This window comes from Labrus mixtus, chromosome 1 (assembly GCF_963584025.1).
Source record: "Labrus mixtus chromosome 1, fLabMix1.1, whole genome shotgun sequence".
Classification (NCBI taxonomy): domain Eukaryota; kingdom Metazoa; phylum Chordata; class Actinopteri; order Labriformes; family Labridae; genus Labrus; species Labrus mixtus.
In genome coordinates, this window is record NC_083612.1 from 22,083,839 (window position 1) to 22,105,358 (window position 21,520).

General features: G+C 38.4%; 1 protein-coding gene across 1 annotated transcript; it reads right to left on the reverse strand.

Annotated features, from left to right (window-relative positions):
- Positions 1–245: 245 nt before the first annotated feature.
- ap1g1 (adaptor related protein complex 1 subunit gamma 1) lies at positions 246–21,485 on the reverse strand. Its single transcript, XM_061038749.1, has 23 exons — positions 21,338–21,485; positions 14,640–14,843; positions 13,737–13,861; positions 13,416–13,557; positions 13,162–13,258; positions 11,920–11,996; positions 10,190–10,285; positions 9,848–9,928; positions 9,655–9,753; positions 9,521–9,576; positions 9,314–9,427; positions 9,070–9,210; positions 8,750–8,804; positions 8,427–8,549; positions 8,221–8,310; positions 7,999–8,123; positions 7,749–7,853; positions 7,498–7,639; positions 6,279–6,405; positions 6,020–6,124; positions 5,681–5,841; positions 5,001–5,099; positions 246–4,875 (listed from the first exon to the last, which is right to left on the reverse strand). The coding sequence occupies exons 2-23, from the start codon at positions 14,838–14,840 to the stop codon at positions 4,774–4,776; spliced, it is 2,463 nt and encodes an 820-aa protein (XP_060894732.1). The 5' UTR covers positions 14,841–14,843; positions 21,338–21,485; the 3' UTR covers positions 246–4,773.
- Positions 21,486–21,520: the final 35 nt, after the last annotated feature.

Below are 21,520 nucleotides of genomic sequence, written 5' to 3' on the forward strand. Positions count from 1 at the left end.
TTTACAAAGTGAACTGTACAGATTATTTGTAATTTTTGTTATTTTACTTCAGTATTGTTGCATTATTGAAAAATGGTCATTTGAAGCTTAAAAATATTAAGATCCTCTGGAAAACATTTAATTTAAGTTACAAATTTGTTTTGTCTCATGGCATGGATCTTTCAAATTGGTGATAATAAAATATAAATATGTTAGTTTACCTTAGAATGTTTTAACACACCCCAAACCAAGAAAACAAACTACCATGGGATCAACTAGATTTTTATTTGACTCTTTTATTTGCTTGATCATATTCTCCAACCCAAAGACAAGAATACACAGCATAAATTGAAAATATCCCATTTAATAGTTTACAGCTTCTCATCTTTAATCAGTATTTCATACTTTCAGTCTGACATTCACACTCACCTTGAAGCCATGGAACTGGGATCCAGTTCAACATGTCAAACTCGACTGGAAAAAGTGAACCCCATGCCTCCTCCCTCCCCCAACAAACCAGTAACCATGTTGTTTTACAGTCCAGACAGGCCTCAAGGGTTACAAACAGTTTTAGTTTTCAAAATACAATGGATGTTTTTTTTTTGTGATCCAACAGGGAAAGTGAATATGCGGGCAATTCAGATGCTCTTCAAGCACTTTACACACTATTCACCTTAACAAATTAAAAGTAAATCAAATATAAACCCTCCAATTATCCACTTGATGGGTGTACACCCTCAGAATCGATGACAGTATTTTGAGGACTATCTGAACAACTTCTTCATGTACATGTTAGTACTGACCCCTTAAGGTGGCATGACAGACTTCATAATTTAAATTTATCTTGCATTTCAAAAAGAGAGTCAGGTCGAGAGTAGAAATGACGTTATTTACACTGGTTTTCACATGCAGCTCAGAAGCTGAAAGTTGAAATTGCAGCCAAAAACCATGTCCTATCTAGATAAAAGACATGTCACACACCATCACATTCTTTCAAGCAAGATCAATATCATTCTCTCTCTCTCTCTCTCTCATACATACACACAGACACACTACTATCACTTCAAACGCTGATGGACATTTGTTTCCTTTGCTTTTCTTCCTTTAAGTCAACAGTGTCCAGAGCACTTATTTTGGGTTCATTTCCATTTTTACATTTAAAACTGCATGACTTACATCATCACTAAAAGAACTGAGCAGATGTGAATGACAGATTACCGGTTGAATAAGACATACATACAACACCACCATAAACATTCAGAACATTCAGGAATAGATGTATGAAACTTCCTTTCTAAACCCATCAGCCCTCCGTTTTGCACAGCGACACCCTCGTGGTTATTAAGTTGTAGCACAAGCCATGTTTGTTTCTGGGGTGGGTATAGCAGCTCTGCATAAACACAAGATCTAAAAAGGAAACCAAACAAACAATAAATTGCACCCTCCTTCATTCTGTGCCATGATCAACTTCCTTGTAATGATTCACTCAAATTAACAAAATAATGTGCATCAGCCCCACCCTTCATATCAGAGACATCAAACAAAAACTGATAGTGCCAAGCAGGAACAGAAATTAGCGTCGAGGCACAAAAGCAAAGACAGATAGCCAAAAGAAAGCCCCGTCACACCTAGTGTACAAGGACACCGCTGTACAAACACACATCTGGAACCACATTTAACATTGTTTAGCTCTTGTCCAGATGAAACTGTACTGATTTAAACCCATTGGATCAAAAAGCTAAATAACAAAAATAACAGGACAGTAGTAGGGGCCTTGCTTGATTGAGACTTGATCTTTCATAAAGTGCTACATATCTAACAAAAAGGTAACCAGGCAATCTTTACGGCACACCAAGACAATGGGGCAATGTTTCACAATTTTGTAAGTTCAAGAGAGTTTAATAGATCTAAATTGACAAGTGTACACACTCCACCACACATAAGGCCAAAAGGAAGAGTTACATCTTGGCAAGAAAACCTGCTCCTCTCTGAAGGAGGGCGTGGAAACATGAGGTGTTTGGGGGGCATGGAAGCAGATGAAGCAAGGTGCCACTTCTGCTGCTGTGCAGCACTGTGCTTAGGTTTCTCAGTAGTACAGTACATCATTCAGACAATATCTGTTAAGACAGACTCAACCCTTATTTCAAAATCCTAAGAAACCCCAATTAGTAGCCTGCCGACTCACCAAACCACTTTTATAAAAGAAGTAAAGACAACACATCCAATCATGATTGAAGAATGAAGAAAAGTTAATCAAATGCAGTTCAATTGCATCCTTTTAAGATTCTTTTTTGTACATATGCATACAATTATACTTCCTAGCTAATCTTAAGTCTTCATGTGGGTTTTATTTAATTTGATCAGCTTTTGTTTGTTTTACATCTATATACAATGTACAGGCAGCAGATCATGTATCTTTCACAATGAATGAGTGATGATACAAGGAAGTCTTTACAGACTAATGTTGACTAGATCTACTTAGACAATATACATGTGAATAATTGGAATTTAGAAAATGGTATCTAAAAAAATGATGACAGATAGTACAAGAGACAAATATGTAAAAGCCCTCAATATGTACAGAAAAGAAAGCCAATATAACAGAAAAAAGTTCAACTGAAATAATTTTCTCCATATACACATATCATAGCTCAAAAATATTTCAAAAGCTAATAGTTTCTCTGATTTGGTCACAGAAGTTAGAAGATAGTGAAGCATAGTGGAAAGAAAAGAACTATACAGCCTGATTTAACATCTGAGGATGTCAACACAGCATCACAGGGCTGCTAAGCAGGTTAAATAATGAGATGTACAAACTACCATTAGTTTCTTTCATGCAGATGCTCCCCTTGATTACTATTTATGCCTACACAAAGCTATCAGTCTACAGCAACTGAAAGTTAACAGAAAGAGAGAACATTGTGAGGTATTCAGGTTATTATCCCCGACAGCATGGCCAGAATTCTGATTTGGAGAAGACAAGAGCCAGCAAACCAAACTAACAGTCACCACAAAACAACTCGTCCGAGTACCTCAGCACATGATCCAAAATCACATCTTAATGTTTTTGAAGGAGGGAAATCTTTATATTTGACTTAATTGAAAAAATTACGTTTCCTAAACACGCTATGAAAGGAATACATCTATTAGCTGCCACACTCTTCACGAATTGCTTTGATTTAGGTCTTCTAATTCATCAAATTTGACAGAAATTTTGAACGATCATGTTTTTTCATATAATGAGACAAAATGCAATGCTGTTGACATCCAGATTGGACAGTATTAGTAGGTGACTGATCAAAACTCATTATGAAATCTTCAACTTATCAAATGAAGTGATATACCAATTCAAATCCATCAGGACCGTTTCCCTCAGGCTGAAAACACACAAGCAGACTTACAAACAAAGCTCATACAGAACTCCATAGTTCAGGGGCTTTTATCTAGCTAAGTCAGAAAGGCACATCACTTTGATATCAGGCATAAATAATTAAGTCAAATTACTGCAGAAATAAAACATACACTCACAAAAATAGTGCGGGTAAGATGAGTGTCCCCATCAGAGAAGACGACAGCCATGAAAAAGAAGACTTGAAAGGGGCGGGGGGGGGGGGGAGCATTCAGTGCATGTAACTACATTCATAACAAGCTTCATTTACATATATGTGCATGGTGACCAAAGTTCAACCAGGTTAAACAAATATGAAATGTATTTAAATAGCAAGCTAGACTGTGAGGACACAGATGCAGAAAAAGTTTAAAAGCAGATCTAAGACACAAATGCAATCAGCTTTTCTCCAGATAGATTTCAGCTGTGGATTGTATCCATGCTGAATGAAAGAACCTTCTCCCACTATGAAAAGCAATTAGGCGTTGAATTTATTGCACAGATCTTAAAATTAAGCAACAGATGAGATGATTTTAGGAGAGCTGTGCAGGAAGAACTGGGTCTATTTTCTGAAACAAGCCAGACTGGGCATCATGGATCTGTATATGAATGTATCATTGTGACAGGACTACTTCCAATACGAAAAAAAAAAAGTATTAAGAGGCCTACTGCCTGAACTGGAATATCCCCTTTGAGCTTCAGTCAACGTGTAATTGTGATCCTAACAATGCTCAACATGCTTTAAGCAAATTAATGTAATTCAAAATGAATACAACTCTCTGACAAGTTATACATCATGTGGTGGGGTCAAAAAAAAAGGCTAACCAATACGTTTTTGATAAGTAATAGACCTTTCAAAGCTTTTTCTGCTGCCATCATATGACTGTAGGTTCATACTAAAAACCTGAATGCAAAGCCAAAATATTAATCAAGCAATTTTTTTCAACTGCATCTAAGCTCAACTATGAATGAAAATAAAACTAAAGTTACTGCAGTGCTCATAGTGGTTACACTTCTCTCTACAGTGACTTTAGAGTTAAAGTGCACCACAGTGAATGGTGTGCATATGTGCTTCCGCAGGGAGGTCATGGTGCTGGGCGAAGAGTGTGTGTGAAAAATTGTACAACTATGCAAAGAGTTAATGGAAACCAATTAGTAAAAGAAAATAGAAGAGTTCATTGATTGATATGTTTCCCAATTATTCTGGTGATTCCAATAGTCAAAGGGGTCTTCATAACATCTGCATTTTTCTCCTGTGATAGATGCTCTGCTGCTTTCATTGCAACTTGAGGGCAGCGGACTTCAGTGATGTCACAGGGGGATCCGTTGGAAGAAATAGAGGGAGGTGAAAGGAAAATCGTTTTCATAGTTCCCTTGGTGGGGCTTTAAAGAGCAGAGGCAGGTCATCACTGCCAGGACTGAGGTGGGAAGTTATTAACCTCAGACAGGTCTTGCACAGGCGAGCCTTTGAGGGTGTACGTCAGCTTGATCCTCATTCGTAGCTGTTGCTGAAATGATACAAGGATGATTGTGTTAATGACAAAGGAATTTCTTTCAAATCATCCAAGACCACACAGGCCTTTAATTATGCTTCCATGCACCATAACAAACACATTTTGACTGCAAAACTTACCTTCTGTGGGTTGAGGACTCTGATGACCTGTGTGACGGTTCCCTGGTTGAGTGCTGGGACAACATTACTGCTAGGGGAGAGGAGCTGCAGCTGGAATGTCTGACAAATAGAAACAGGAAACTTGTCATGATACCCATGGAGAAATTGAGTCATTAGAGCAGCATAGAAAAGCGATGTTCACATTGATAGCACACTTAGCACAACTGATGGATCTCCAATTGTAAACAGCTCAATAGAGCCTTTTGAGTTTATTGATCAAAAACTGTGATTGCAAATAGCTTATGCAGGCAATTAAACATCACTCATACAGTCTTTCTTTGCCTGATCCTTCATCTCCACAACACATGTCAGACGCCTATTTTTCTGTCTCACTCAGTATGGAAACATTTGCACCAGAGGAGGTTGTATTGCTGTGATGAAAGCAGGATCATTACTCTGATTGTAGAACAGTAGTACCTTTAATAGCTTCAAACCTTTTTTCCAAATATAATTTATATTCATTGAGGCTCTGCACTGATGATGTATAGATTTGTGGCATTATTAGATATTAAATCTGCTGTGCAAAGAACAACAAAACTGTAGGACATTAACATAATAAAAGTATTAAGGACACCTATTAGAAATGAACCCCATGATATGCCCCCCACAAAATGCAATTTAGGCCGTCTGTGCTTGCTTACCTTTGGTACTGCAGCCTGAAAAACAAATTCTGTCATATCGGCGTCTGCTGAGTTGGAAGCATGGATGGTAATGACCGCGATGTTTGGATTAGGATTAGCTCTCTCAAATGTGAAGTCTATTTTCAGACCATTCTTGTTGTATGCGATCATAGGAGGAATAGCTGTACAGAGATTTTTGAGAAACAGACCATGAAGAGATTAAGAGAAGTTCTGACTAACATTTCACGAGCTGTGATATGGTAATGAATGGGGAAAAAAGTGCTTTAATACATAAGGGTAATTCCACACACTACTGTATATTTGGGTTTGGAGAGTCAAAGGGGAGCAATGGATTCTCACCTGCAGCTGCAATGTCATTAAAGAGGGGCTGTGAGGAGAGTCCATCTAGGAGGAAAGAGGGTTGGGAAGTGGGCACAGAGGGAACAGGAGCAGGGGGTGGGCCGCCTGGAAAGAGCAGACAGCAACACACCAGAGTTTCGGTTCAGTCTTACATAATGACTAAGTGTAATTACTGAACAGAAGCAGGAGCAGGATGGGCGTCACATTTACACTAGTGGCTTGATAGAGAGTAATAGAGAGTTTTAACAAAGTGCCTTACCACTTAGCGAGAGGTCACCCAGCAGATCAAGAAGCTCTCCTCCAGCTGAGGCAGGCTTACTGGGAATTGTAGTCTGGATCACTGGCACCACATCATTACCACCCAGCAGGTCTAATAAATCATTAGCCTTAGAGACAAGGACAACATGTCAAGATTATCATAATGTAATAATTCCAAAAAATATACAAAAATAAATAAATAATAACATTCACTTTATTCTTATAGCACCTTTAAACACACTTGCTTGTGTGTCTACACACTTTGTTAACAACAGCATACACAAAACCATCCAATCCAAACCCAAAATAACCAAGCATACACAAGAATCCAACAGCCAAAGAACCTATACAACAAAAATACCCAACCAACATCACAAGAACATCATTAGAACCCAACACAATGAAAAGAGACCAGGAAGCAGACATAAGATGATGTAAGTAACTGAAAGAGATAGAAACATTAAGAGAGATAAAAGAGAATATAAAAACAAATAAGGGAAATAAAAATTTAAAAGTGATAAAAATGAGATGAAGAATAAAAAGAAATGAAGGCAGTAAAATAAAGCAATACTAAATAAGAGCAATAAAAGGAAATAAAACCAGTATAAGGAGATAAAAGCATTCATAAAGAGCTAGTTAAAGCAACACAAATATATAAAGCTGTTAAAGAAATAAAAAGAAGGAAAAGCAACTAAAGGAAATTGGGTATATTAGGGAAATAAAGCCGTTAAAATAACTTTAAGAAATTAGATAAAATAAGCAAAATGAAGATAGAATATCAAATATAATGAGGCTATAAGAAGACAACATCCCATACAAGCAGGTCTATAAGAGTTGGTTTTAAGAAGTGATATTAAAAAAGTGATTCTGCAAGCCTCATATCCTAAAGGCAGCTTGTTCCAAAGCCGAGGGGCCCTGATGGCAAAAGCATGGTCACTTTTAGTTAAAGGCCTTGACTGTTGGCCCCCACCTGAGGATCTGAAGCTGCGGTTGCTTTAAAAATGATCAGTAAAATCTCAACATCAATTCTAAAACTAACAGGAAACCAATGTAGCGAATCTACAATTGGGGTGATTTCATCTGTTGAGATCAGTACGACACCTAGCTGCATTCTGAACTTGTTGGAGGTTGGAGAGTGATTCATGGTTAATTAGAAATAAACCGTACATGCATACGATATTTAACAAACTCAACCCTAAAGCAATTAAAAAGGCTCTCACCTGGTTGGCTGGCTGGGTGACAGGTGGTGGATGTTTCAGTTCCACAATAGAGGGCTCTGTCTCCCCATTTGTCTGGACTATTTCTGTCGGGCCATTTGAAGAAGTCTTCTCCATGATGGGCATTCGTTCTAGGAGAGCTGGCCTGTAATCATGGAACACAAGTGTAAGGGAAGGACAAAAGATTGACCAAACTTAATCACAACATGTTTTTTCTTAACTACTAACTTGAACAAAGTGTTTTGCAAGTTCACCTCATGTGGTCGTATTTCTTGAAAAGCGCGTTATATTCCACAGCTCTCTGCTGAAGCTCCACATCGATGCTACTGCCATATATAGAGACCACTTTCTTGATTCGGCTAAAAAAAAAAAAAAGGGGGGGGGGGTATAGGTGAGAAAAAGGAGAAATTAACATTGTTTATGGCTAAGGAACATTATCGACTTGCCACCAAAATGTCTGGAAAGGGTGAATCTGTAGGATAAAAGTAAAAGGCCTTTACTCACTTGACACTGCTGAAGCGAGTGGACAGCTTCATGATGGCAGTAAGGGAATAACCCCTGGTCACAGGTGTGGACAGGTTAGACACTAGGAGACCTTCCAGCACATCCAGAACTTCATCCTCAGTCACCTTAAAAAACACAATATATAACACAATATATCAAGACAAGCTACATCTTTATTTTGTGTGGCTGTAAGAGCTTTCCTAATGAATCTTCAAAAAGTACCTGAATGGGCTCCTCCTCTTCACACTGTCCAGACACCAGCAGGTCCCCATACTCTCCTATGCACCAGGACGCCACCTGCACTAGAGGTTGCTACAGAACAAAGACAAATAAAACTTAACTCTGGTACACTCTCAAGCTTGTTTAAAATACAAAAAGTGAATTACAGAATTAAATGTAATTTTGACCCAAAACAGAGGCGATCTTACCTGAGAGATGTCATCCAGCAGTGCTTTGTAAAGTCTCTGTACTGTGTAGGCGTGCATCTCCACACTGTTGGTGATGAGCTGGATAAGGTTGGGAACAGAATCGTCTCGCACATAGCTCCCTGCCTTCAAATAAAATCAGAATTGACAATCAGAATTACAAATAAACCTTGATTTTCTATTTATATGTTGGCTGAGGAGGTTAACAACCATATTGGATTATATCATATTTTCTTTTTAGGGCAAAACTGGTATTTTCTTGGGAAACAAATCCAATAAATAATCCAGGCAATACATGAACTGAAGTGTCTTTGGTGTATACATACTGTTGTCAGGACTCTCATAATGGTGTCAATGTGCCATCTTTTGGAAGGGGCGTACCTGTAACACAAAGACAACATTGATGAGTCCCAGCTAAGGGTTGAAGGAGCATCATGTATATGTAAAGCTAACTTAAGGTATATACAGTAAGGGGACAAATGCTGTCAGAAAACAAATGTTATCAGCAGCGTCTGTCAGACGATGGATCACTCTTTTTCTCATCAACCAGCATTTTCATGTTAGCTATCCCCTGTTCACTGTGGTGCACCAAACAGAAATGTGTGTATTGTATTCTTTAAAACAGCATTTAAATGCAATGTCGTACTTTTCTGCAGCTAAAAACACTCCTGATGCACAGTCTGCCTTGAACTCAGGGTCACAGGAGTCCAGGAAGTAGAGGAGCTCTTTCATCATGCCTCTTATGTTGTTGCCATTCACCAGGGCAAAGCTCAGTTCCATTGCACGTCTACACAACAATGAGAGGTAGAAAAAGGTCAAACACAACAAATCAACATAGTGAGAAACGTTAAGATGTATTTCACGTGTGCACTTCAAGCAATGTAAAGTACCTCTTGATAGACACATCCAGGTCTTTTAAACAATCCACAATGGTGCTCCGATGCCTCTGCACTGCATTGTGGTCTGTCTGTACAGTCTTTAGTAGAGATGTCAATGCCACATATCTGGAATTGTGAGTTTCATTAAAATAAATCATTAGGAATCGAAGATAACATTTCTGATGACTGAATGGATAAAAGGCCAAGTCAATTAATTACCTGATATTTTTGTCATTGTTAAGAAGGAAGCGCCCCAGTATGTTAATGGCCAAGACCTGCAGGATAAAAAGCATTTAGGCAAGAAAATGTAAAAATACCCATGCAAAAATGTACTACTTATCATTACAACTCACCCTCAGCCCACTTTCAGACTTGATGTCCATTATAGTCAGTACAGTCTCGTACAGAATGGCATTGCCTACATTTTTACTTGTCTCTGTGTTTGTTGCAACCTGCAAGCACAAATACAACTCATGTGTAAATTTTCAGTAAGTCTACTGTAAGAAGATTTTGATCATAAGCACCAATTACAATGAAGTGTCTTACCTGTGCAAGGATGTCATTCATTGCTTCACTGGAGTCATCATCACTCTTGCCTAAAATTCTCAGTAGTCTCAATATCCGCACCTAATGAAAGAAAACAAAAAATCAGTGCCGTTCTGTCAGTTCACTTGAGTGAGTGTGATCCGCCTTAACGATGCTAAAACTGCTAAACTTTTGTTTTAGGTCCATGCTTGCAGATGCTTGGCTGTCTTTATGTTTCTTTTTCTAAAATAACCTGTTCACAACACAATTTCTGATCATGGTTGCTTATGATGTAGCACAAATGTTAAGCTTCATCTGCACTGACAGTAAAGAGTATTGGCATCAAGAGAGGGGGACATTTACCTGCAGGAATGGATCGCTAATGCCTGACACATCATGCTCAGGAGAGTATCCAGACATGATTAGGTTCTTCAGGATTCTTACCAACTGTGGAACCAGCTACAAGAAGACCAAAAAACACAACAGAAAAGGAGAGGTATCACATTATTTTGTGTAGACTCTCAGTTTTCAACTTTTAACAATTTACCATGTCCATCTTTTTATCAACAATTATACAAAAGCGTCCATCATTTACCTTTAAAGATGATAATTTTCATTGAAAGTGGCAGCCCATTAAACTCATTAAGAGTCATTTGTATTGACATTCTTTAATTAAGATTAAGTTATGTGGTTAGAACTTAAGAGCCTGTATAGTCACATTTCTTAGGCTGTGAAATCAAAACATTGATTGCACAAAAGTATTAGGTTAGAAAAATTGTCTTTAAGAGGAAAATAAAATCTAAATACCCACATCTGTCACTTCAGAGCAGAGCTACATAAACAGATATATTATTGTATGAATAACCCAGGTTTAATTAATTCAAGTGATAGTAAGAACGAGAAATCATTTGTCCCATGAGGCAAAAAAAGATTATACAAACGTTTACTTCCAAAAACATTACAACATTTTGAAAGAAAACCTGACGTCTAATCCTGTGCTAAATAAGAAGAGGTCAGAATGTGTATTATTTTCTTATTTAGTTTAGTTTTGATTTGCTATGCACAGCTGAAAACACTCCAGACCAGATAATTTTACAGAATTCACAAAAATAACCCCAACCCTAACCGATACAATCCCTATCTACTGCTGTAGAAATAATGACAAGTAAGCAACCAAAAATGCCACTATCAAATTATTGTGTTAAAGAAATGTAAACCTTTTAAATCCTTGAACTACATAAACCTGACTCATAAAAAAAATAAAATATCTCCACAAATACACCGACCTAACAGGTGGGAATAATCTGTTAGGCTAATGGTGACCAGACTTCAGTCTATCATGGGTTAACACACCTTCCCAACTGCTTTTAAATGACAGTGATCAAACAGTGAGGTGCATATTAAGCAATTAATGACACTCAAAACAATAGTGAGAAATGTATCTGACAAATGGAGCAACAATTATTTTATAAATATTCAAAACACTAACATAGCAATGATCATCGTACAAGTTAAATTAATTGAAATTATAAATTAAAACACAATATGACATAACTCAACACAAATTGGGTTACGTCTGAGGTGACTGTGAGGAGTGATTACTATTTACAGCATGCACCAGCTATGAGATCAGAATGTACTCTTACCTTCTCATTCTAACACAATGCAGGAATTGTAACAAAGACAAATGACAGAAAAAATATGAGGTAGATGTTAGGGAGGGGAAACTGGAAATCATTCACTTTCAGAAAAGCTTAAAATAATGTTTAGATCATGAGCATGAGTCGTGGTGCTTCTGGCACAGTGATTTCTTTTTTTTTTACACCTAAAGACGAGAGGTACGGTAGCAGTTGAAATACAAGAGGAAAAGACAGCGGTAGGAGGTTAAAAAAAAAGAGACATACTCTGGACGTAGAACAAAGCGGTATTAAAATCCAATATCTTAAGTTTAATTGTACTGAACTTAGTACTGTTTTTCTAGCTTAACTATATCAAAAAGAAAAGTGTATGCAAAGTGAAAAAGACGTGCTTAAAAAGAATGCAGTAATTATTCTTATCAATTCCTGTTGTTGGGTAAGAGAATCTATTTGTACCTTTCTGAAGTGTGCCAGCATGTCAGGACTTCTTTCACACATCTCGGTGAGGAGGACAACTGATGTATGGAGAACACCTGGGGAGAGACACAGGGAAGTTTGGAATTGAAATGAGTGAATGGTTTTTGTTTTTGCCACTCAGTGCTTTTGTTGCATCCAGCAACACCATACTGCTATTACATTTTGATAAATGTACATAATCAAACGTGTACAAATATACAGGCTTTCATGCTTTTGTAGGTCTTTTACCAGCCAGGCTGACCAATCACACAGAAGCCCTGATGTTAAAAATATGATGTACTGGCATGAACAAAAACCACAGGAGACATTAGGTGACAGCATCATAAATCTGTAAGATCATCACAGACTAATCCTTTTCACTCATCTGAATGTTACAATAGTTGAAAGCACATCAAGTGAGTGCTTTCAGTAGAAACCCGGGGTGGTGATGTCTGAAGCAACATATTTATACTTTTTGACTTTAAATTTGTAAGTTATCAGTTATTCAGTCATTTCTTTTAACGTGTAGGATAACATTTTGACATGTCTATGTAAGGTCTAAGTTTGAATAAGTTAATGTAGATTATACAAGAGCAGGGTACATCCTGCACTACAGTACAGATTTCCTTTACTCTTATTGCATCTATCTTGTATTATATAGCTTTAAATGCTTTATGTTTGACTGTTTTTTCTATCTTGTTTATGTCCCCTGACAGCAGGAGACTGCTGTTCACTAGCTACTGCTTTTATACTAGTTTGTTTTTTTGCACAAATACATCAAAACAAATTCATTGTGTTTGTAAATTCACAAGGCAATAAACATGATGAGGTGTGTAAGGTTTAACATAACTCATATCTTTTAATTTTAGAGCCATGTCATCAAATCTTCCATTTTTACATTATTGGATGACATGAATGGCCAGACAGAAAATACTTTTTTTTTTTTAATAGCAAACAAATATGTGCCTTTGCAAGGCATCTCTGTAGCATTGCTACACAATGTCAAGGAAGATCAAATCTCCCCTATATGGGGAAAACACAAGCCCTAGAGTTTATGACAGACCAATTAATTCTCCTGTCCTCTGAAAAGGATGACACCAAAAGGACATGAGCTGCACTGCTGTTTTGTTCTGAGCAGAGCACTGTGAGTGGCAGTAAAAAAGAAAAAAACTGAACTTGTGTAGGACAGGCACACTTCCCTGTGAGCCAGTAACTGCATCCTGACAAACGGTTTACACTTACCATGGTTCTTCTCGCTCAGCAGGTTTTTTGTAGCTGGAAGGAACATTTCCATAAGTTCTGGAACCTTCCTGATGACATGAACTGCACACAACGCCGCCTGTCAACAAATAACACTAATGAAGAACAGTCTGACCTTTATCCCTGTAAGTGTTTTGTGTAAATGTTCAAGATAAATGCCTACAGTTTTATGGTTAAATTGTCCCCAAAGACTTTAAATTATTCATCATACAAACACGACAACGATGAGAACTTACTTTTTTCCTCAAGTAAGAGTTGGATGTTTTGAGCAGCTTCTCTACCTCCCCAGCCAGGTCACGACACATTTCTGAGGAACCCATGCAGCCCAGAGTGCACAAGGCCAGGCCCTGGACGTACTGAGTGCTGTGATTCAAGTCACTGGGATAGGAAAAAAGTTGAATGAGCCATGGAAACTTCTAAGTATGTATACAAGAAAAATTTGGATGACAGCCAGAATAACACGCAAGTCAGAATTTGGTGTTCAAAGCAACCATCAACATTGCATAGAAAAAAAGCAGCAACATTTAAAAAGCAAAGAAAGAAAACCCTCCACTTACTTCTTGATGCAATTTGTCATTAGAAGGTGGACGTCCTGCCTCTCGTCCAACAGCAGCATAGCCCCCAAATAACCTATTCGTTTGTCAGTGAACTTCTGGGATGCAATCAGCTTCAGACACTCCAGCTAGAAAACAATTCATCATACCACTTAACTGTCCATAGATATAAATTTTTTATCATCAGCATCAGATGATCAATTGTCACCTTGTACAAACAAATAGTCCTACCAACACATAAAATGCAGGATATTTACACAATTCAGTGATGTCTGACAATGCATTTCAATCTTTAGAACCAGCACACACTCTCCCTCTCTCAAAAATATATATAGTAGTTTACATTTTTTATTTGCAAGAAAACAAATCTCAAATTAAACACCTTTGACCAACACAACAGAAATACAGCTTATTCTATTCTGTAACAGGCTCTAGTATGTAAGGTTATTCCCAGCACAGATCAGTCTTTTTATAGTCTAGACTAAAGAGAACACAGCTATGGGGCACTCACACTAGGCCCAGTTGCCCTGTACTGTGCCGAAGCACAATTGTCCCCCTTCCCCAGTATCCAGCTGACTCCGACTACATCTGCCCAAATTTCGAGGGACCTCTGCATTGGACCAACTTCAAACCTTGTTGCAACGCAAACCACGTAGCATACCTGTGCTTGTGTATGAGCAACTGTACTATGCCTAAGCATACCTCATCCAACTGGGCCCGGGCCAAGGAAGTGTACTCAAACAAACTGAACTTTGAGTGTCAAACATGCTTGGCCAGAGTGCTGGTTGCCTAGTGCGAGTGCACTCTAAAACTGTTTGGTTACAGCTCTTCACTGATCAGTGACTGTAAGGCTAGCTCTTTTCTAACTAATAATGTGAACTTTAAATGTAGTTTACCATCACATACCTGCCCAAAGTGTGCCGGGTAACCCAACATGTGCATATAAAGTAGCTTTGCCACATTTCTGCAACGGTATGTATTGTCTTCTTCTCGAAAAGATGAGCGGATAGCAGCACACTCTTTCTGGATCATCTCACGCTCCTCTGCCTGGGTCCGTGCTGTCCGGATAGTCCGGATCAGCTCCCGCAGTCTGATCGGAGCTGGCATTCTCTGGAAGACACAAAGAAAAGAAAAAGGTTGGCAAACATTTCGTTAGGGTTGGCACTGAGTTGGTCCACAAAAAAGGCTACATTTCTAATGAAGAGACTTTTAGGACTGACGCGTCTAATAACATTTATACACCTTAATCATGTTAGCCTAATCGAGTGACTCCAACTGCACATTAAGGTACAATTTATGGTTAAGTAAGGTAAGTGCAGTGCATGTAATCACACACTTTAGTTTCCATACTTACATACTTCCATACCAGAATTCCAAATTGCTTTTTTTTTTTTACATGCATGCAAAATATACAGGCCTATCCTATAACTCAAAACTGAACTTAAACCACACGTGGGGGAAATAAGAGGACAAAAAAACGACTCGAACACAGTTAGCAAATAATTTAGTGGATGCTTGGCTAAAGAAGGCAAAAAGATTAGTATTGCTAATAGCTGCACTTTTAAATAGTATTATTGAGAGGGTAGAGGCAAATGGCAGATGAAATGCCAACAAGAAGGTTCTGAGAGCTGGGGTTGACATCCTTCAGATGATGGGTCGATTGGTTGGGCGATAAACTCTTGTCAGAACAAAACCTCTTTTGTCGGACAATCATACGCGTTACTTTCATAGAGAAGATGAGCTTAATGACGATTGGTTGATGCATTGATGTAAGTTTTTCTTTGGTTAACTACAGGACTAAAAAGACCACAAACATTTTAAGCCACATAAAGAGGTTTTAATTTTGATCATTACATGCTTAGAAGTGAGAATTAATTCTCATATTAATGTGTACCTACAACCAAATAATTAATATTATTCCAAAAAAAGATCTGACAGTCACTATGTTTACATGATGTTAGTACAACCTCCTCTGCGGCCAGTTATGCCTTGTTTCTTGAAATATCTTTATTAAACATTATGCAATCAAGTTGCCATAAAATGCTCCATCAACTGTTGCAATAGAGAGACCCAGATGATTCCGAATTTTGAAATCATAAGAAAGCATCCATTTTTTTCCAAGAGTAGAATTTACACATAGATCTAGTTCCAGGTTTCAGGTGTCAGATTTCTGACCCTGTTATGTTAATGTTACCATGGTGATTCTCAGGCACACAGCTCCACACAATTTAAAATTCTATAACTGAAATTCAGTCGTTTTCAATAACTGAACTTCAGTTATTTTCCAAGTGGATGGTTATTAATTGCTCCTAAGAAAGAGGTACATTTTGTCTCCCATCTCATGAAGCCTTTTATCTGGTGCCCTGCAGAACATAATTAAGCAGCTAGAGGAACAGAAGCTATGGTAATTGCTTGTCAGGCAAATCCATTTAGTAAACAGAAACATAAAAGCCATTAGGACAAAGTAGAGAGCCTAGAATATCTTGATAAACTAGAGGAACGCAAAACTCAAATAGACACTTTTTCTTATCAACAATTGAGTTCCTCTTAATGTAAAGCCTGTCTACAGAGACCATAGACTAGCATTCAAAAACTCTTTTCACACATAAACCCTTTTCACGCATACGGAAATCTCCTGAAAAACTCTGGAGATTTGGCTCCCCTCTGACAGGGAAAGTCCCCCGCTGTGAGGAGCATACGTGAACGGCTAGGTCGGGAGAATCTCCGGAGCGGTCCTCCAGTAATTATCTAGATATTATCCGGAGTGCATATGTGAAAACGGCTATACAGAAATCTCCTGAAAAACTCCTGAGATTTGGCTACCCGAAAGTGCTTTAGGCCATGTGTGAATGCAAACAGCCGCATTTTTCGTGCGGACTTTACCCGGAGATTCTCCGGCCAGACCCCTAGTATTTTTTCCGCAGAAAATCAGAGTGAGCTGATGTCTGAACGCGGCAGCATATACTCCGGAGATTTCAACTCGAGCCAATAGGAAGAGAATGACGTTTATATACAGTGACTGCCTAAAGTGTCTGCACGCGACCACTACGATCTCCGTGCACGTAATTAAACGGCTGCATTCTGTTTTCTGTTCGTCAGTATGTTGTTCTCCTCTCTTTTGTAGATGTTGTCATTCCATTGGACTACACATAGCATTGATATAAAGGCAAATATGCTCATATGCCCCCTCCCCTCTGACAGGGATAGCCCCCCGCCGTGAGGAGCATATGTGAACGGCTAGGTCAGGAGAATCTCCGGAGCGGTCCTCCTGTAATTATCTAGATATTATCCGGAGTGCATATGTGAAAACGGCTAAAGATGGTTAGTCTGCCCTTTGTTTTTCTTATCAAAGTAAGATGGAAGACTTCTCTGATCATCAAATATGTCAAACAACCAAAAAGATTATATTTTATTTCTATACATTAACTTCATCACAGAAAACAACTGTGAATTGCAACTCAGGCTGTACTTATCATTTACTTTGGAATCAGGGGGATATTAGTTGCTTGCTATTAGCCTACTGATCTTTTCACTATGATTATCAATGGCACTAACATACACATCTAGATATTATCCAGAGTGCATATATGAAAACGGCTATATGTAAGTGTGTATGTTAGCGCACATATGCACACATTACCCGCAATTCACACATACTCCATGCGCGGTCCGTCAGCGCCACGGGTTTGCTCCGAATTGGGCTTTAGTCTATGTTAGTGGGTTTTCCATAGAACACATTTTGCAAGCATCAATACTGTTGATGCTATTGTTCTTCTCACTAGAGCCAGCCCAGAAATCTCACTAGGCCATGAGCTGGCTGTTTGCCAGAGAGCTTTACATGGAAACTCGATTGCAGCTCCTATTTCCACATGACACAGACTCATTTCTAGATTAAGTTTACTGTGAAGAATGTGCTTTAGCTTAACCTAACTTCACTCTTAATTTTTGTTAGAGACACTTGGTTGCCCAGGACTTTTCTTTTGACCTTTATACAGGGAACTTTGCAATTCTCTGAAAGGCAAAAGAGGAAATCTTTCTTTTCACTATCATGAACCATTGTTAAATAGATCAATTGGAATTAGTTATTTCCCAGATTACTGAGAGAATAAAGATCCTGGCATAGAGGGAATGAGGGCATCCTTTGTTGGATAAGGTGGTGGTTTGTAGAGAATCCTAGAATTTAAAGTGATCAGAGGGGAACAGGGAAGGTGGTCAGGCAAGGCCATGCTTTAATAAAGCAAGCGATTTGCTATCTGTGTTAACACCATTTAAATTACCTGAGCTGAATGGACCTAGTGTTCGGGTCTGTTAATCTGGACTATTTTCCTCTTGCTGTGTTAATAATCAAATGTGTACAATGTAAAGAAGTTAAATCCCACCTCTGCTGAGAGCTGAAGCCCTAAAAATGACAGGACCACTTTCTTGCAGTAAAAAAATACATTTTTCTAAAAATCCAAACATACAACCATAATTGCCATTACTTTGACTTTAGTTTTAGGGAGAGGACAAGTGTTTTTCATTTAAAGCAGAGGTTTAGCACATAGTAGTTGGATTATAAAGACAGAAAGAAGGTTAGCCTTTGTTAATTCAAAGGTCAGTTGAACTCAACCATAAACTAAAACAAAAACTTTTAGACCGTAAAGTCATACAACTGATCATGGTGGTGATTACAAAGAGGAGCCACTACAGCCCATACTGGTTTTGTCAGACAAAATTGATCAGTTTTCTTAGGGATTTCCGGCCCAACTGTGACAATGAAAAAAAGTGCAGGTCCATCTTGTGTGCCAAAATGTGGATCTCCATTCATTTAAGACATTAAGCAGTCTAACACTATGGGTAATTTAGTCAGACCAAGAAATATCCTGTTTGGATAAAGTTTGCATCATGTACTGTGAAATGTTCAAAACACACTTTTCTTTTAGAGAAATTAAGAGCAAGCCTTGATAAGCTTCCAGAGCCAGACAACCAGCAAAGGCAAGAATCGCGCAACAGAGAGAGGGAAATAAATATGGACTATTAGATTATTTACCACCAGAAGGCTTTTATGGGGGGAAATGGAAAGCAAGACATAACATCCCATACTGCTTTCTCTGTGGGAATGGGCTGCATAGTTAAATAAGATTATCAGACTGTTGCAATAAGAGGAATATACAGAGACCCCACTGGTGGCAAGCTTTTCCCTGCTCAATTTACAAGGCTATCATAACCTGATGCACTTTGTTTCCTTATTTTCACTCTGATCTCTAATATGTACTCACAAATGAAATACTATCAGAGCAGACAACTCTATTTCTTCAAAATCATCATGTATATTAGATGGGCAGTGTCTCAAAGTACCATTATAATAAATAAAAAAAATACACAACAGTTTGTACATGCTATACTCTGCTTCTTACATGCAGTCAAATATGTGGCCCTTCCCTAGTAGTAAATAATAAGTGTTTTATATACAAAAGTTGTATGATCAGTACTATCATTTATACAACTTTGTAAATGATCATTTCTATATATGTATCTTTGTGGATTAAAAAGGGTTAATCCAAAGGTTAACCACTGGTAATGTGAAATTCCTAGTTAATGTGTACATCATCGGCTGCAGAAGCCATTCAACCTTCCTTCTCATGCAAGAACCACTTTCATAGCATATGTTATCCTCAGTCTGACAAAGAAACCAATAAATGTAAGAGAAATTACTTTAAAGACAGGCACAGAGCTGAGGGCCATAACAAAGTTAAAATCTAACTACATGGACATCATGTGAATCGACAGCCAAACCTGCAGAGGCTCTGTAGTTGCCCAACAACTCTTGACTCAAACCAATCAACAATTTACACAGCAGAAACAAGGTCGCATCATGGTCACCCAAGAAGTGGCTTCAGTTGACCTATACAAACAATTATCTGGCTTTAGCTGTTAGGTTTCAAACTAGCCAGCAGGTGAAGTAACTGACACCTATGCTGAACAACAACTGCGTATGATGCATCATGTAAAACTTCTCCACCTTCTTCTCTTTGTTGGGCTGCTGTAACTATGAGGGAGTAAACAATAAATGACATATCTTTGCACGTTACATCTGGTACTGCCTTACTATTATTGAAATGTTAAGAAAAAATAAATAGAAATTGGAAGATAAAACAATTGTAATGTTTAAGATACGTCTGTCTTTTTGAGAAGATTGGGATGTAGGACAAACACAGCAACAATACCTAGGCATGAAATTATTGTGATTGTGTGGGATTAATGACTGTTAAACCTGAAATTAAAATAAAGTTAACTTAATAAATTTGCTCAAATAAGAGTTAGGCCTCAAAGAGTTAGTCACTACATCACTGTCAACCGTGTTAAAGGTTAACTGGTTTTAATTGAGGTCATGTTTTTTTACACATTTGTCATGTTATTCCACTTCATTATTTAACATCCAAGAACAACTTTGGATATCTTTTCACTTATAGGTGATTAAACATGAGACAGAATTATCATGTCCACAAGGGCTGATTAAAAAGCCTGTTTTTTTTAAAATCTTCAACACATAATGAAGAACATAATGTGACCGACAGGTATGCAAGAATCACCTATAGGCTCCTGCGCGTCATACGCCTATGCTTCACTTCCTACTCACAGCTGACTTCCTTAACGTAAAGCGCATTGTTTCATAAGAACAGGTATTTCTGAGACGACAAGGGACTATAAGCATTATTAAAATGCGTGTATCGCAATTGTTAATTCATAAGTATGACGTATTCAACACCGGGGTTACAAACTTGTGAAACTAAAAGAGTCCACGTCCGACACATCGTTAGCTTCCCGGATAGCAAAGCGCTACATTGACGTATTGCTGAAATGTTTGTAGTTTCCCACAAATCAGGGTCCAAGTCCAAATTCAGCTTTCAACAACGTCAAACTATTTATTTCAAAGTAGCTGCTTACAACTAGCGAAGGTAAAGTTACAACAAGCGAACACAATTACACACTAATATTTGAAGTTAAAGGGCAACATTTTAGGTTTGACACGACAGCAGCAGCGGCGTCACCTTGGCTGAAGATTTACACCATTCAGCCAAGGCATTGGACATTACTGTCGAATAGAAACGACAGGCCATTAAAGGCTGGGCATGACACCTGAGTCTGATCGCCGACTGATCAGGACATGATGCGGTTAAAGGCCTTCTTGAAGCATTTGGATTAGAAACTAAGCGAGTCCTCTGTAGCTACCTGACAGCTCGTTATAGTGAATGTTACCTCCTCCGACTTCTGTCCAAACAGACGTGTGAATACAGCTTTTTAAACAACGTCGACTGGCTAAGATATTAAACGTGCATTGCCATTGCATGTTGTCGAGATGACTATGACTTGGTAGACCCCCTCACACACAGCTTGAATTGCTATTGAGCATTAGCTACATCCCTAGCCCAGCAGGTTGTTAGCATGCTTAGCTAAGTTAGCTGCTGACAGGCACAGCCCCGGTGCACTGAGGGCTGCGACTTCACATGCAGCGACACAGTACGAGTTGTCAACGCACATACAATCAGGCCATTGGTTATTATTCACAAGTAAAGCCATTTTTATATAGTTCTACCGACATAGTAATGTTAGAATATACTTACAAGCCGTAATGATACCAGAAAAGAACTGGAATCGTCTCTATTAGCAATGGAGGGAGGCACACACTAGACATGCAAAATGGTGGCTACTCCAGCCTCAGCGCATCTACCGCAGGCGGAGGGTTACACTGACAACACAGAGGCTTGGTGAAAGAAGCGCGGATGAAGTTTGTCATCACCGTACAG

Bases quoted from the DNA above. Each gene is read 5' to 3' on its own strand.
- ap1g1 (XM_061038749.1), bottom strand. From the start codon at position 14,840: ATGCCAGCTCCGATCAGACTGCGGGAGCTGATCCGGACTATCCGGACA. The intron at 8,124-8,220 runs GTACTTTTTGAA...GTGTTTTTTAAG, and splicing joins AAGAGGAGGAGCCCATTCAG to GTGACTGAGGATGAAGTTCT. The intron at 7,854-7,998 runs GTGAGTAAAGGC...TTTTTTTTTTAG, and splicing joins ACTCGCTTCAGCAGTGTCAA to CCGAATCAAGAAAGTGGTCT.